This window comes from Nelusetta ayraudi, unplaced genomic scaffold, assembly GCF_046127955.1.
Source record: "Nelusetta ayraudi isolate G7.1 ecotype Tasmania unplaced genomic scaffold, CSIRO-AGI_Nayr_v1 ptg000087l, whole genome shotgun sequence".
NCBI lineage: Eukaryota > Metazoa > Chordata > Actinopteri > Tetraodontiformes > Monacanthidae > Nelusetta > Nelusetta ayraudi.
Window position 1 is genome coordinate 343,611 of NW_027466137.1, and position 17,545 is coordinate 361,155.

General features: G+C 51.5%; 1 protein-coding gene across 2 annotated transcripts; it reads right to left on the reverse strand.

Annotated features, from left to right (window-relative positions):
* Positions 1-367: 367 nt before the first annotated feature.
* arhgef2b (rho/rac guanine nucleotide exchange factor (GEF) 2b) lies at positions 368-17,323 on the reverse strand. Of its 2 annotated transcripts, none has more exons than XM_076045791.1 (22): positions 17,288-17,323; positions 9,497-9,659; positions 8,161-8,228; positions 7,983-8,046; positions 7,732-7,864; positions 7,523-7,626; positions 7,183-7,326; positions 6,402-6,652; positions 5,852-5,977; positions 5,497-5,614; positions 5,159-5,407; positions 5,011-5,087; positions 4,462-4,634; positions 4,309-4,376; positions 3,998-4,222; positions 3,803-3,880; positions 3,244-3,299; positions 3,037-3,078; positions 2,891-2,941; positions 2,485-2,781; positions 2,146-2,305; positions 368-1,924 (listed from the first exon to the last, which is right to left on the reverse strand). In XM_076045791.1, exons 1-22 carry the CDS (start codon positions 17,306-17,308, stop codon positions 1,875-1,877), a joined length of 2,718 nt encoding a protein of 905 aa, XP_075901906.1. In that variant the 5' UTR covers positions 17,309-17,323; the 3' UTR covers positions 368-1,874. The 2 variants fall into 2 exon arrangements, with proteins under 2 accessions (XP_075901906.1, XP_075901905.1); XM_076045790.1 differs by lacking the exon at positions 17,288-17,323 and adding an exon at positions 14,518-14,715.
* Between the last annotated feature and the right edge of the window lie 222 nt (positions 17,324-17,545).

Below are 17,545 nucleotides of genomic sequence, written 5' to 3' on the forward strand. Positions count from 1 at the left end.
TGAAATAATTTATGTTTTGTATATTTAAAATTGAAATAGATATTTTGAATAAAATAAGGTTTCCCGGAAGTCATGACAGGAGCTAAAGACAGGTTAACAAAAGAGAAAACAGCCGGAAGAAACCGTGCGATATGAAAATAAAATGCATTTGCAGTGCATTCGAACGTTTTCAACTGGAAAAATATTGACTATAAGAATCAATTATAAATCCCGGAGGCAGGAGTTCTGGTCCAGGTCCTGGTTCCTGTCTGGATTCGGGTGGAGAGGGTCGGCAGTGACGTCAGGCGATCCACACATAGACTGTGCGTTAATTCAGCAGAAGGCAGCGTTAAATCAAAGAATCACAACTGACTCTGACTCCTGTCTGTCCAGTTTAAACATGAAGAGCTTTATAATTCCAAATCTGCAGAAATTAAAAACAGCAACTCGAGTCTCCAGCCGATTGGATTTATAACGAGCATAGAAACCCACTTGGAAGAAGAAAAAAAACAACAACAACAACAACAACAAACGTCATTTACAGCTTATAGACCAAATGTTTATACAGACACAAACTTCAGCTCAGCGTTTCTGAGTTCATGTTGGCGTCAGAAAGCTGCTGTTCCTCTGGATGAGCCTGAAGGCACCCGCTGATCCAGGAGAAGCTGCCACTGTCACTCCATCACAAGGAAAATTAATGTCTTGACACCAACTCATAATTTATCAGCATATATATAATTTTCTGTTTCTTCAAATTGAGCTTTTCACGTTAAGAAATGAAGTTAGAAAAGACCCCAGGGATCCACCAGGAGCTGCACCTGGTTCCACTCCAGGCTGGTCAACACATGTTAGCAAGAGTGGTGATTTATTTTCTCACCATAGAAAACTGACACGGAACTGTTGCTTAACATTCACCTCCTCTTGGGAGGAGTTACATTAGTATGTCACGTTTTCAAGCCGACGTTTCAAATGTCATTAAATGTCATTAGATGTTTTAGGTCCATTAGTGGTCACATGATCTTTGGACTTCTTTTTTTTTTCATTTGGGCTCCTCCATAGCCACCGACCTTTTCTGCTTAGCACGTCTATAATGTTGAAATGTCTCTTAGAGGAAGTGGAGGAGCTTCAGGGGGAAGCAGTTGTGGAGCAGGCCGCTCGGTCAAGTCCGACACAAGAAGAAACATGCTAACATGCTAACGTATAGGATGTCTTCAGCAGTGAGGCTACGTCCCAGTCATACAGCTTCTGGATTCTTAAAAGCACCGCTAGTCTAAAATATTCTAGAATATGCTCCCTCCATGGGTCCACCTGCTCAGGTGTGCTGCGTCTCACCTGCCTCCAAACTTTGTGCTCTTTGAGCCTCGTCGTGATTTGGAGGAAGATTTTAACTTTTGTTTTTGGTTTCACTTTCATTGAAAATCCGTCATAATCTCATGTCTACAGGATGGAGGAGTTCAGTCTGAGGATTAGAACAGGTAACAACACACACCAGTCAGCGGCATCAAGGCCCCGCCCACCCCAAACGACTCCCCTTCCCTTCCTTCCTTCGACAAGACTGAACTCAGCAGGAGGTGACTGCGGCTCGTGATGTCCAAAGAGACTTCTGGGTAATGTAGTGTGGCGTTGAGGAGCGTGAAACTCGGCCAGCCAATAAGAATCCTCGCCCCGCCTCCTCGGGACACGCCCACTCCAGCATGGAAGACAGGGCTTCAGTCGATTGGATGACGTAAACAGGTCACATGGTCCACATGGGTCTCCAGCCTCCCACACAGCAACAGTCTGAGGTCCAACTGTGGGTGACTTAGTCCACACAGGAAATGACATCATCCCCTCCGGCTCTCTCCGTCACTGGCCGTCACTCATTGGTTGTCAGCCAGGCGTGGGGGGGTGGGGCATTAACTGGGCTCACCACCACACTCGCTCTCCTCTGGGATGTCCTGCAGGTCTGAGAGGTCAGAGGTCATGGGTTAACGGTGGTGAAAGGAAGCGGGACGGACGGATAGAAGGATGGATGGACAACAGACGGAAGGATGGACGGATGGATGGATGGAAGACAGACGGATGGATGGACAGACGCAGGAAGGACAGAAGGATGGACATACGGACGGATGGAAGGATGGACGGATGGATGGACAGATGGATGGACGGAAGGATGGACAGACTGACCTCTGGGACTGTCGGAGCGAGGGGAGATCCTCATCACCTCCGGCTCCTCCCCCTCCTCGTTTCCTTCCTGAAGGCCGTCCAATTGGTCGATGGGATCCTGGGTGGCCAACGGGGCGAGAGGGCGGAGCTCCAGCTCCCTGCTGCCACGCCTCCTCCCACCCTGCAGAGGGCGACGCCCTGACTTAGCCACCTGCCACTTTGTGACTTGATCAATTAGCTTCGTTTAGCTATATAAATATACTGGAACCGGTGCGTGAGTCAGAACCTGATCCGACCGGTCGATGGAACCCTGAACCGGTTCAGGTGACTCGCCTGATTGGCCTGGACTGACTGACTCACCTTGTCGCTCTTGACGACGTCGCCGACGCTGCCGTTGCTCAGCTTGCGGGCCGGCTCCGCCCTCTCCCTGGAGGGATCCTCCCCCTTCAGGCGGAGCCGCGTCACCTCCTCCTGCAGCAGCTCCACCTGCCGCCGCAGCAGCACCGCCTCGCTGCCGCCGCCGGCGTCCAGCCCCGTGTCACGGGACATGGAGCGGCTGAGGCGGGGCCCGGGGGCGGAGCCACCAGACGACAGGGCGGTGGTCGCCGAGTCCGGGCGAGAGAGCTCCAGCACCGAGTCCTGGTGGATGACCACGGCCTGCAGGGGGCGCAAGCAGAGGGCGGAGGTTGTTTCTACTGCACAACAGTCTCACTACTGTCACGGAAATGCAGCTAGCGATTCAATATGCGTCTTCCTCTCCTCTCACCTGCAGGGCGTGCAGCTGCGTAGAAACGCTGACCAACAGCCGGCTGACTTCCTGTGGGGTCAGAGGGTGTCACGTGTCAATCCGGATGATGTCAGCGAGTGATACAAAAACACAGGAAGGAAGTGCTAGGTTGTTTTTTTTTTTACCTCTTTCTGAGAGTTTTCCATCAGCTGGTTACCGTTCCTGTCCTGCAAGAGAGAGAGAGAGAGAGAGAGAGAGAGAGAGAGAGAGAGAGAGAGAGAGAGAGAGAGAACCATCAGTGAGAAAACAACCTTCACTGCCTGCTGAGGCTCCGCCTCCTGATGCGACACTGATGCTGTGTGGTTCCTGACGGAGGGTGAGAGCAACTCTACCTTGGAGGAGCTGCTGTTGAGGTCAAAGGAGCCGTTGAGCGAAGCGGTGTCGTTGTCTGACGCGTGCACGCACACACACACACACACACACACACACACACACACACACACACACACACACACACACACACAGCAGAATTAGAGGAACATCTCAACTCCAGGGGGCAGCATACTATCAGAGGAAGTGCTGTTGACATACTGCTGCCAGTCAGCAGCAATGCTAGTAGCGCTCCAGCTGACTGAGGTGCTGCTATTAAATCACAAAATTCCTCAGAAAGTTGGCAACTCAACACCCAACAAGGAAGTGAAACAACACCAGAGAGCGTTTCCACCAGGACGGTGATGTGAGGAGACCAGCAGCAGCCAGACAGACAGTCAGTGAAGTCCTTCTGGAGGAGGAGTTCAGCAGCTGTGGACGGTCCAGGAGGAGGTGAAGCTCCTCTGGAGGCTGAGGAACTCTCTTCTCCAGAAGCACCAGGTGTCGCCGCTCTGCTCTGCTCTGCTCTGCTCTGCTCCGCCATCACGTCCTGGTTCCTGAAGGTCACCACTGGTCACTCACTGCTGAGCTCCTGGTTGCCGTTGGTGACGGTGGACTTGTGGCCGCTGGAGTTCAGCAGCAGCTCCGTCAGCCGGTCCACTGGAGGGACAGGAGACTCAGCGTCAGACGGTCGGTAGATACAAACGGGCGAATGGATGGACGGATGGGTAGACGGAGGGATAGAACACAAGAAGAAGAAGAAGAAAAAAAAATCACCTTCAGCGATGCAGGTGGTGAGGAGCGGCGCCCCCTGGAGGGCATGAGGAGTGTCGGCCCTGAACAGGTTCCTGCAGGAGGAGGTGTTCTTGGTGGAGGAGGTGCTGAGCTCCACCCCTCCATCGTTTTCACCTCCTCGTCCCGCTGCCTCCACCCAGTCAGAGAAGAGCGTGGCGCGCTCCTGGAGGAGCTCCTTCACCTCCCGGTCCTTCTGCAGGATGTCGGCTGGGGAGGAGGACAGGAGGTCACGTGAAGAAGGTGAAGGTGCACGAGAGACGGCGTGCTGGGGGTCACATGACCAGGCGCCGCACCTTTGAGTCTCCTGAGCCGAGCCTTGTGCTCCGTCTCGATGAGGGGGAACTCGTCTCTGGACGGGCAGCTGCAGGAGAAACATCTCAGTGTGAGTCACAGCAGGCTCTGTCCTCTGGGGGGCGCCGCAGGGATCTCCTCTGAGAGGTTCTGACCTGACGGCAGCCTGCTGGATGCGGCTCATCCAGGTGCGGCGGTCCTCCTTGGATGAAGCGTACAGCTCGTACATGACCGGAGGGGTGGAGTCACTGATCAGGTACATCCCTCGCTCCTGATTGGCTATGTCCCTCACGATCAGGTTGTTGAGCGACACCACCGGGGACTTGTCCTGGGACAGGGAGACAGTCAGCAGACTGAAGGTTTCTGAAGCTCACAGGATCTCAGGAAGCTGCAGGTGATCATGAGGAGGAGCCTGTCTGGTCAGAAACTGTGAGGGATCTGAACCCAAGCTATTAACCTCTTGTTCTTCTCTTGGAGACACCAGTGAGCAACAGTACTCCTTGAGATCCCACCCAGTAGATCCCACTCGGCTGTCTAACCCCAGAGTGTGGAGTAGAAATTACACATGAAGGTCCTCTGATGGACCAAACCTGAATGGTCTGAGCTGGAAACCAACAGACTGAGATGGTGCATCCAGGAGGAGTCCTGAGGTGAACAGGACAAGAGCAGGAGCTCCGTGAGGAACGACCTCCTGGGGAACTCACCAGTGATGCAAATGTGAACTTCTGATCTTTCTCCTGCAGGAAAGCCAGGATGTCTGACATCAGCAGGACCTGGACGTCTGCAGACAGACATCAGTGGTCAGTGGTGGCACCTTCACCGTCCGGGAAGTGACATCACAAGGTGACCTACCTTTCATTCTGGAGCCTTGAACCTTCCAGAGGAGCGTCCCATCGTGGAGGAGCCTCCTCCTCTGCAGCTCCCCGCCTCGGAACACGCCTCCTCCCTGCACCTCGGCCCGGGCCCGGTGGTCCAGACGGGCCTGGATCTCCTGCAGCCTCCTGCTTCGCTCCAGCTCCAGCACCTCCTTGTCCACTGAGCTGATCAGGTTCTTGAGGAGAACCAGAGCCTCACTTACAGCCTTGGCCTCCTCCTCGTTGCCTGTGAGGCAGCAGAGACACCGTGATGTCAGAGAGAGTCCTCAGAGGTCGTAGGTCGTGGGGCCGGGGTTGGGGGGCGTGGGGGTTTACCTTTTGTGTTGTCCAGGATCCTCTGGATGAGGACGGGATACTTGGTGAGTCGCTGGGTCACCAGCAGGATGCACTCCTGGACGCCGTGGCGGCGCAGCAGAGGGCCGCGGCAGGCACGCTGATATTATGGGATGGACACAAACAGGGGGCTAAAGTTAGCACCAGACAGACAGATCCAGGCAGGAAAATCAGGTCAAAGGTCACAGCAGGTTCAGAGAAAAGTTTGGCTGAAAGTGTGTTGAAGGTCAAAGGTTCATCATTGGAACTTTTATTTTGTGTATCTCCAGAGCCTTCCAGGTCAAGAGTAGTAGCTTCTAGTCCTGGTCCTGGTCCAGGTCCAGGTTCTAGTGCTCACCCTGACAAACTGCTGCAGCCGTCTGTCCCGCGCAAAAACTTCTTTGTAGAGTTTCACAGCTTTCGGGTGTCGACTGCAGAACTCGGAGTAAAACTTCTTCATGTCTCCCGCAGACTGTCCTGAAAACTGCACGCACGCACACACACACACACACACACACACACACACACACACACACACACACACACACACACACACATACACACACACACACACACACAAAGAACACAAAGAAGTGTTTTATTTCCTTCAGTCTTGTGTTCTCCGCTGAGACACAACAGCTGATAACAACATCGCCCTCTACTGGACACTCTACTGGTATTTATTTCTATACACTGTTCATTGTATACATTGCTGTTATTTAGGCTCACACCGAGTCCTGATTTCGTACCATTAATGTGCAAATGTGAACTGGGGACAATAAAGTTCATTGAATCCTTGAATGCATTTCTCAAATAACTGCTCTCTCCAGCAGCAATGACGTCCCGCATGCAGCAGATGGAGCTATTGGCCACAGTGTGCTATGAGCGGGTGAGCGCCCCTCCCCCACCTGTCTGAGCAGCAGGTCTCCGATGCGGCGCACGGTGAAGTTGGTGGCGCTGCCCTGCGCCAGGCCCTGCTTCCTGCGGCTCAGCAGCTCCGACAAGAAGCCAGAGTGCCACTCCAGCAGCTGGTCCAGGCAGGGGAAGATGGTGTGCACCACGCCCGCCTCCAGCATCACCTCCTCCTGCATGGCCCGCCGGTACACGCCCTCCATGATCCTCAGCGTGCGCACGTGGTGGAACTCCGTCTGGATCAGCTCTGGAGGGCAGGGGGAGGTCAAAGGTCACCAAAGGCGTTCTATCTGAGGTCAGGTGACTTTGAGAACAGGAGGTTCAAACTTCTGTGCATTTCATGCTCTTATTTTGGAAGACATGAAGTGTGGGAATGATCACTATCGGCCTTTGGGTTCATCGGACTTCTCACGCATGCAAAGGTGGGAAGTAACAAAGTACAAATACTTTGCTCCTGTACTTGAGTAGGACTTTCAGGTATCTGTACTTTAATTGAGACGACTTCTTACTTTATGACCTCCTTCATTTGTACACAAATGTCATCATTTAAAAATGTTGCTCGTGTTGACCTCTGACCTCAGTCCAGATTATTACTGTCACTGCGTTTTCATTTTTGCAAAATTGTCGATCAGTTTTATTAATGTGCTTTCTTACTTTGACTTCGAGTAAAGGAGTTGAATCAGTACTTTTACTTTGACCATTTTTTCACCCAAGAATGCGAACCGACGGAGGGATGGGCCAATCACAGCGTGGCGGGTGGGCGGGGCTGTCGCTCACCGTAGATGACGTCCTGCTGTTTGATCAGGTCCTTGTGCAGCGTCTGCAGGAAGCTGGGCTCCACCACCAGGCTCCAGCTGTCAGCCTGCACACAGCTGCCCTCCACCTGCAGCTCCTCCAGCAGGGGGCTCCACCACCACTCGCCTGACACACACAACACAACACAACACAACACAATACAAAACGCATTTTCACTTCCCATTCTCCAAAGGCACGTTCGTCAAGGTTGCAGCAGCTCGGAGAGAGAGAGGGAGAGAGAGAGAGAGAGAGAGAGAGAGAGAGAGAGAGAGAGATGAGCCCACAGCTCCCCCTGCTGGTCAAAGAGCAGACTGGAACTGACCGTCGTCTGTCAGGGACTCCATGGACAAAGTTCTGCTCCTGAAGTTCAGCGACTCAGTGGACTGAGACAGAATCCTCCTGAGACCCACAGAGTCCTCGCTCACCCTGCAGATACGCACACACGCACACACACAGGTGAGGGGTGAGACAGGTCAGAAATGTCTCCAGCTGGGTCACTGCTGAGCCAATGAGGCGGCTGCGTGCCCTCACCCTGCGATGTTATTGGTGGAGACACTCTTGGCCAATGAGAGGCCGGATCGGACCCGCCTGGAGCCCAGCAACGACTGGCGGAGGCTGTCTGAGGGGTAGATGGCCGAGCTGGGCCGCTCCTTCATCATGGGCGCTGACGAAACCACAGAAGAAGAAATGAAAACAAACAAAAAAAAAAGCAACAAAACAAAAACCAATTGGCTCCACACGGGAGCAGCGGTGCCCCCTGCTGGCGACGGCCCGGGACTCACTCTTAGTGCGCATGGCCACGTTCTGCAGGGCCGAGCTGTTCCTCACCATGGCCAGCTTCTGCTGCTGCAGGCAGGAGGAAGACGGACAGGAAGTGAGGCAGGAAGTCAGACGGGAAGCGCAGACAGACAGACAGGAAGTGCAGCCAGACGGACAGGAAGTCAGGCGGCCAGGTCTCACCTTCTGCTTCATCTTGGCGCAGCTGGCCAGGCTGTCCCTGCAGCGGTTGTGTATGGTGACATTACAGGCTGAGGAACACACACACACACACACACACACACACACACACACACACACACACACACACACACACACACCAGCATTTAATTCTGCTGCACATTTTGAGTGTCAACCTCATGACCTTTGACCTTTAAAAAGGATTCATTTTGTCCTCAAAAAGTCACTTTGCAATGATAACTTTAATTTCATAGATCTGGAATCTAAAAACGCACTGGGCTGCAGCTCACACTCACAAATATCAGGGCTTACGTTGCACGTTATATTTGATTATTTCTGCTATTTTGTAATCTGCTCATTTTATCTCTCCCGCACATATATCTTTATATATTTAGTATAGTTAGCTGTTCCTTTTTTTGTAACGCTGAACAACTTCCTTGCAAGTGTAAAACCTACTTCTGATGAATGACAATAGGAATAATAATAGTTACTGTGAACATGTTTAGCTTGTTTGTTAGGCACAAAAACACACTGAGAAGAAATAGAGAAGAAAAAATCTCAGATTAATCATAGGAGAAATATATCTATCTATATTTATGTATGTATAAATACACATACATACATATATATATATATATGTATGTATCGAGAGACTCAGTTTATTGTTGAGGAAAATGATTAAAATAATGAAATCATCATTACTCAAGATGTCAGTGGAGACACACACACACACACACACACACACACACAGAGTAGTGACACACGTGTCTCCCCTTGACCCAGTTCTCAGGGTTCATACAGAGCAGCCAATCACAATTTAGGACAACACACACACACACACACACACACACACACACACACACACACACACACATCAAGACTCCCCCTATTGTGTTCATACTAGAAGAGTTAACTCTGGGTGTGTGTGTGTGTGTTAATCTGAGGAAGTACATCTGTTCTTTGTGAAGAAGGATTAACACACCATCTGTCACACACACGCACACACACACACACACACGTTGTGTTTACACTGGAGGCTCATCATCTCGTCACCCGAAGGTTCTTCACTGTGGAGGATCTTTTTAAAATGAGGCTGAGAAGGAAACGCTTCCTGCTGCAGTCACATGATGATGGACATGATCTGCTGCCCCCTGCTGGTGGAACATCTGCTGCTGCTGCTGCTGCTGCTGCTCATCACGCAGCAGCAGCAGCAGCAGCAGCAGCAGCAGCCCCACAGAGGTGTTTTATTGTGTGAGGTTACTTCCTAGAACCTTTCCAGAGTGTGTGTGTCAGTGTGTGTCAGTGTGTGTCAGTGTGTGTGTGTGTGTGTGTGTGTTACCGGGGCAGCTGAGCGCCTCCTTGGCCGTGATGCTGCGGTTGCAGGAGGAGCACAGTGTGGTGGAGGAGACGGTGAGCGAGGTGAAGAGGTGGCCATTGTTGGAGCGCGCCTCCCTCTCCCGCGCCTCCTTCTCCCGCTCCTTCAGACGCTCCTTCTCCTTCTTCTGCACACACACACACACACACACACACACACACACACACACACACACACACACACACACACACACAGCTGGTCAGGGTCATGTGACCTGAGGGCAGCAAGCAGCAGCAGCAGCAGCAGCGGGCGGGGCCTGTCCAACACCTGGGGTTCACACAGCGTTACCTGAACCCTGATTGGCTGCCACGGATGCCTTGCTCAAGGGCACCAGAGAGAGCGGAGGCCTCGCGGGGATCACAGCCGCTGCAGCGCCCCCGGCAGGTCGAGTCGGACCGTGCAGATGCAACAACAACACAATGCACAGCTGCTTCACAAAAGGCTACACTTTATTATTATTATTATTATTATGATTATCATCCCAACAGAGCTGAGCCAATCAGGAGGCGGCCCTGCCTGGAGCCTCAGTGTGCCCCCTGCTGGCTGGATGCAGGAGAGCACAAATGAATGTGTCCCAATAGAAAGCCTCACCTGGGCACCTTTTAATTTGAAATGTTGAAGCGTTTCAATTGGTTGTTGTTGTTGTCTGACTGGTTGGGGTGATGGGGGGGAGGGGGGAGACAAGGTGGAAATCTGCTCATCTGAAACAGTTCAGAGGTTGAAATCCCTGAGAGGCTTCACACTGACATGACGTCCGGAGACCAAAGGTGGAGGGGGAGCTGACCTCTGACCTCTGAAACCTCTCGCCGTTCACTGCGGGTCATTGGCCGATGCTAAGCTAACGGCGGGTGGAGCGAGCGAGGCAGGAAGTGAGCAAACTGCTTCTGCTCCTGTGAGGTCAGAGGTCACGTGAGTCAGTGTTCTAGCTCCTGGTGGCGCCAGTGGGTGTTTTCATATGGAGAAGATGGCATCACTACCTGTCTGCCTGCCTGTCTGTCTGTCTGTCTGTCTGCCTGCCTGCCTGCCTGCCTGCCTGCCTGCCTGCCTGTCTGTCTGCCTGTCTGTCTGTCTGCCTGCCTGCCTGTCTGCCTGCCTTCTGTCTGTCTGTCTGCCTGTCTGTCTGTCTGTCTGTCTGCCTGCCTGCCTGTCTGTCTGCCTGCCTGCCTGCCTGTCTGTCTGCCTGTCTGTCTGCCTGTCTGTCTGTCCCTCCATCTGACTCAACTTCTCTTTCATGTTCTGACTGTTTTTCACATCAACTTCTGCTTCGCAGTGGGAGGAGCAGGAAGAGGAAGAGGGTATGTGTGTGTGTGTGTGTGTGTGTGTGTGTGTGTGTGTGTGTGTGTGTGTGTGCTCGGCAGGAGGTGTGAAGCCAGTCTGTACAAAGTTAGCGGAGATGAGTGCAGTGCCGCCCCCTCCCTCCCTCACTGCCTGCCTGTGACATCACTTCCTGCTGGCTGAGGTCAACAAACACACAAGCAAAAGTGTGATTGTTCCTCCTCGACCTCATGCTGTGTGTTCAGGTGAGACCGCCGAACACACACACACACACACACACACACACACACACACAGTTCTTTTTTTTCACAGAAGCTCAGAGTGTGAATGACGAAGTGCTGCTGAGCTCCTGGTCAGCTGATCTGAGGAGGAAGTAAAGTCCATGATTCAAAACCAGAGCCACCAGCTGCGTCTCCATGACAGTTTGTCGCAAAATAAAAGCCATATATTTTATTTTTTTTTCAAAATTTCAACAAAGTACAACGGGGATTTGCAGGTTTTTCCACCGAATGGTGAGAAGAGATTTGAGACATTTTCGAGATTTGACGCAAAATACATTTGTTCCATGTTTGATGTTTGTTTGCTGCTCGTTCTGTTTTCCTCTTTGAGGACTTGTCAAAAATATTCCGTCCCCTCCGTCCGTCCAATCATAACGCGCCACTTTCAAAAGTGTTTCCGTGACACTGTTGCGACGTTACGGAGCCCCTGAGTGGCTGTTCGAGAAAAAAAATAAAATACAACAATTGCCATTTCGTGGCCACGAATTAGCACGCCAGGTTTCATTGTGGCCATGTTGAGGTCTGGAGCAGTCCTAGGGGGTCATAGAAAGACAGCGCGTGATCAGGTGACAGCATGCCATCAGCTGATCGATAAATAAAGACCTCAGTGAGGCGCGGAGATAAAGAGGCCTCTGTGTGTGTGTGTGTGTGTGTCTGTGTGTCTGTGTGTGTGTGTGTGTCATGAGTCCCGCACTGGGAGCAGCAGGGAGGGAAACCTGAGAGAAGCCAGTCAGTGAAGGTTGGAATAAAAGAACAGGTAACTGATCTGAGTTCAGCAGTGAGTCCACATCACCTGGTAGGGTGGGGTGAGGGAGGGGAGGGGGGGGGGGGACTAGTTTCTCTCTACCTGTATCACTACGCCCAAAGTGACGGGGACTCGTTCACCACCAGGAGGTGGCCCAAACGCAGCCGGGGGCGGGTCAAGAGTTGTTTTGCCCACTGTTCCTTTAATTCCACCTTTACAGTGACTAACAATCTGCCCCCCCCACCCCACCCCCACCCCCGCTGCAGCCAATCAGAGAGCAGCAGTGTGCCAGAACCCCCTCCCCCCACCCTGTCTGGCCATGAGACCCCCCAGAGATTAAACAAACGCCACCTGTGCTCCCAGCATGCTAAGCTTCCAAGTGTCTAGTCCAGGTGTGGGGCAAACTACGGCCCGGGGGCCTTATGAGGCCCATTAAGCTTTCTAATCCGGCCCTTCAGCTGAACTTGAAGGAGTGATACTAACAGCCAGTCAGTCATCAAACAGCTGCATCTCCTCCATGTTTGCAATGTTTCCAGAGTCATGTCAATAAAGAGCTCAGCACCCTGGAGGTCCAGGATGGTTCTAAGAGCTAAACACCCTGGTGGTTCTGGGTGGTTCTGGATGGTTCTAAGAGCTAAACACCCTGGTGGGGCTTCAAAGACACTGATTTGGTTGCAGCTTTGCTTTGCTTCATTTTCCATTGACATTACAGCAACATGTTTTCTGCATGATAGTTTCCTCCTAAGAGGTGGCTCACCAAAACACTCCGTCCATCTGCTGCTGCTCCGCTACCCCCCCCCCCCCCCCCCGGCACATTCTAAAGCCCACTGTGGCTCCACCAGTCAAAAAGTCCCCCCACCTCCCCAGTCGAGTAGGATTGTGGATATTAAAGGGAAACCCCACAGCATGTTTGAGTCCAGGCCCCTCCCCCCGACTCACTCACTTCCTGGCCCTCCTCCCCCTCACCGTTGGCCTAACTTCCTGTTTCTGTTTGTTCCAAGTCTTCTGAGCGGCCGCTGGATCCAAACTCGTCTCACAGCAGTGAGGTCTCATGACCCGATTTTGTAAAAAAATACCTCCAACCTGATGGGAGCTCACTGTCGCCACCCGCAGGCCATCGCAGGGAATCAATCCTGTTTTTTTCTTTACTCACGACTGACGTTGGAACGTCGTCGTTAGAAGGTTGAGCGGCTGCTTTAATATCTCTGGTTACCGTGGAGACGCCAGTTCTGACTGAAGCCTTGGACCCCCGACACACACTGACTGTGACCTTCACTGGCTCCAAATAATAAAAAAAACGGCAAAGTTGGGAGGCATCAAGTTCCAACAAACCTGGTTTAGAGAAAAACAAAGCTGCTGGTTGGTGTTTGGCCCGCTGGAAACGAGTGCAGAGAAATATTGCCTATTACAGCCACCAGCAGCCGGAAACCACCGTTATAAAAAACATAAAACCACACACTCATAAAGTTACACACACACACACATTTAATACACTCTGTCAATTCGACCTTTGAGCTTGTGCTAAGCTAACAGATCAGAACCAGCAAAGTTTTCTGTTTTTTTCCCAGTCGATTCTGTGTGTGTGTGTGTGTGTGTGTGTGTGTGTGTGTGTGTGTGTGTGTGTTTACGGCCGGCTAAGCTAACGAGGCTAACAGATGTCCGCAGCGTTGCTATTCTATTGGACCAATCACAGCTGCTGAGGCTCCACCAGAGAACTTCCATCTGGCTCATCGCACACGCACACACACACACACACACACACACACACACACACACACAGTAACCACAGTGGGCAGTGAGTGTCGGCTCCAGGTGTCGCAGCAGCTGATCCGTTTCGTCGGGTTCAGACGACAAAAGCAGCAAAGAAACAAGAAAATCAAAAACAAAATAAAAAAACAGAGACTTCTTTTCCCCTCTTTAAACTGCTGGAGGTCAGAGGTCAAACCTCCACCTTGGCTACTGAACTGGCTGGCTGGCACTGGACACTTCCTGTATGTTGAGGTCACACACACACACACACACACACACACACACAGACACACACTGGGTGTCTCCCCTCCCCCCGTTTCCTCCAGCAGGACAAAGCGGCCACGCTGCCGCTAACGGACACGCGCGCTCGCAGAAATCACGCTAAACACAAGTTAAAGCAGTTGTGTAGCAGCGTCGCGGGTGGAATCACCGACACACACCGCCCGCTGCTGTTTAAAACCCTTTTTTTTTTTTTTTTTTTTAATGAGGAGGACAAAATAAAGCGGCTCCGAAAAAAAAGGGGGGGGGAAGAAAAAAAAAAGTGGCTCCGTTTCCCGTTTCTTCTTCTTCAGTGCGCCATCTCCTCTGGTTACACACACACACACACACACACACGCACACAGGTCGCTCCAACACTCCAACACACACCTGATCAGCCCGACCGATCACTCATCGATCGGCCGGATCGATCGGCACTCGTCCACATCTGCGGCCGCGGACAGATGTGAACGGACAAAGCGGAACAAGGCGCAAAAGTCAGTCAGTCAGTCAGTCAGTCAGTTACTTCCTGTTACAACATCGATCACACAACCCGCAGCAGCTGATCGAACCGAACCGAACCGATTCGTTTCTCGCTCCAGTCAACGTTAGACGAAGAAGTGGCCGCTTTTCTTCTCCTCCTTCATCAGTTCCTCCCGGCGGCGGGCGGACTCACTCACCTTGCTGTTGATTTCCTTCATCCTGTCCTGCCTGCGGTCCTCCAGCAGGCGGGACATTCCCCGGAACCGAACCGAACTGTACGAAGCACCGCCGCCGATCGAGCCCTTCGATCCTATCCGCTTTCCTTCTGATTCCTCCCGGGGAGGCGTTGGGTTCTGGTCCCGGAGCGGTCCGCAGTGTGGAGTCAGGGGCGGGGCGCATCCGGGGACTGACAGCGCCGCTTCCCACTTCTGGCCAATCGCAGCGCAGCCCGCTCCCACCGCGCGCGGCCTATCGGCCGTCGGTACGCGCCCTAAGTCCCGCCTTCGCAACATCTGCCGGGTGGCGCTCGTTTTGGGCAACGGCGCGGCCACGCGGCCACGCGGGCGGCGTTAGTCTCTATGACGACGCGTCAGCGTGTCACGTGAGCGGCGGGGAACAATCACGGGGGCCGCGAGGCGTCACGTGACCCGCGGACGTCCACAGTGCGCCGCGTCTGGACGGCCCCCCCTCCTGCGCCCCCGCGCGAGCAACAGGGTGTACAACGCGAGCCTTTGTGACGTGGAACCGTCGCCGAGCAGAGCACCGCCCACTCCAGAGAGCCCTGGTGTAGAGAAGAGGCGAACCCCTTCCTGCCCCGCACGGAAAAACAAAGAAACCATAAAGCGAGAGAAAAAAAAAACACACACACACTCACACACACACACACAAACGAGAGCTTATTAAAGATAATTAAAAAAAAAACAGAGACTTCACGCTGCAACACCACAACTACACAAAACTACACACACGCTGCTGCTGTACAACAATCAGCCGCAGCAGCTCGAAACAATGCTGTTGCATCACCACACAATCATCACGGTAGCGCTACACAACACGGCAGTGGCTCTACACACGTCACAGTAGCTGCTACACAATAGCATGAAGTACTGCGGGTGAGAAAATGTTGTCATATTTTTGTGTACAATTACAAAGTACTACTTCGACCTTGAGAAATACTTTTTAAAAAAATGTAGATGAAGTTAGTTTGTGTGACAGGAAGTGATGATTTCTGAATGTAAAGCGGGAAACACTATCATCCGCCTGACTGACAAGTGTTTCTGGTCACATGACTGTCTTCTCCTCGGCCTGCAGAAAATAATGCAATTTCTCCTCTCTGCACACATAACGGAAACTATCGGTTTCACAGACACATAACTTACGCAGTCAAATCTATCGCCATCTACTGGCCAGGTGTTAGACTGCAACCCGTCTGAATCTTTAACTGATTGCAGTTAAAAGGTCCGCTGTGTGAAACGCAGTGTTAAACTTAGTGGTATGACGAGAACAACAGTGACGTGAAGTGGTGGGATTTGAGATTGCAGCACTCAATCACTCACCCTCCCCCTCCCAAACTTGCCAGAGAACTACAGTGGCTTTCACAAATCTAAAAACTGACGTCGTCCACAACGAGCCTGCTGAGTTCTTCTCCAACTGTGAGGTTCTTTATGAATTCACCTCTTCCAACTGTCAGTTTTATCTGGACAGCAAAACTTAACGTCATTAGGACAGAAGACGGCCAGTATTACTGGGTGTCTTGCCAGGTGTCTCAGCAACACTGTTAGCATTTTGATAGCCCATAGGATATAAGCTATGGGCGATGATAGCCCACAGCTATGATAGCTATGGGCTATCATCGCTATGGGCAGCTAGAGACATTCCAGGTGTCTCTAGCTGCGTTTCCATCACCCCTAGCATTGCACAAAACCTAAATATGGCAATAAAATATTGGTGATGGAAAGAGCTCAACTTGGAAGAACCTCTCTAATATGGCTTGAGGGTTTTGACGCTCTCATCAGGTGGTTCTTCGCACGTATCCATATAGCAGTATATCACAAAAATCGCTTTAGCAGATGTGGCGTAGGGGGTCATGTGACCAGTTCACTGACCAGTGAAAATGGTGCGTTATGATTGGATGGAGGGGGAGACGGAATATTTTTCAAAGAGAGAAATAGAACAATATAACGACCATTCTTGACAGCAAACAAGGGAAATGCAGATTTATACAAGGAATGAGACGGGAATGAGGAAGAGGAGCTTTGAAAAGCTGTCGTCTTGCGGGACGAGATTTGATGAGAATTACGGTTTCTGGGCATCGCACCATTCAGAAGAAACATCTGCAAATCGCAGGTGTACTTTTGTCAAAATTTTAAACATATCGCTTTTATTTTGCGAGAGACTGTCACGGAAACGCAGCTAGTGACAGTAAATCCCCATTTTGTTCTCAGTATTTTGCTTGACTTGAGGACGACTCGGGTCCCCAAGCAGAAATACGAAAACTCTCTGAATCGCTGGCCTCATGAACGTGAACATTGCAACTTCCTGTGAGCTGAAACCTTCTGATTGTACAGAACCGTTGAAGGACATTAGGAAAACCACAGTACTTTTATTCCACAGGAATCATACTGTCACGCAAAGATCCTCATACGTCAACCTTTGGCCAATAATAATTATTTTTAATTATAATTATAATTAAATAATTATTAATTATAATAATTACATCTAATAATAGATTTTACACACTGCACCTTTATAGCCTCCTACTGATCAGTTGGTTAAACAAATGAATACAGCTGGATGATTGACACTTATGGGTGTTGCTTTAATTCTGTGGCTCCTCCCACTGGCCACTATGCTCTGCCTCTAATTGGATATTGCAGCAGGGTGGGGGTCAGTGGGCAACACAGCGCTGGTGAACTGGCCTTCAGCCAAGCCAATCAGGAGAGGGCAGCGATGATGTCATCGACTCACCTTCTCACTGTGAGCCGCCATCAGTCTGCGAGCGTCACCTGAGGAATTTCCAGTTGGCTCCGCCCCCTGAAAACCCCCTGATGGAGGCACACACACACACACACACACACACACACACACACACACACAGCTACACAAGTGAACGAAATTATCTACAGAAAATCACCTGACTAGATAGATAGATAGATGGATAGATAGATAGATAGATAGATAGATGGATAGATCACCTGCTTCCTCAACCAATCAGCAACCAGCTCT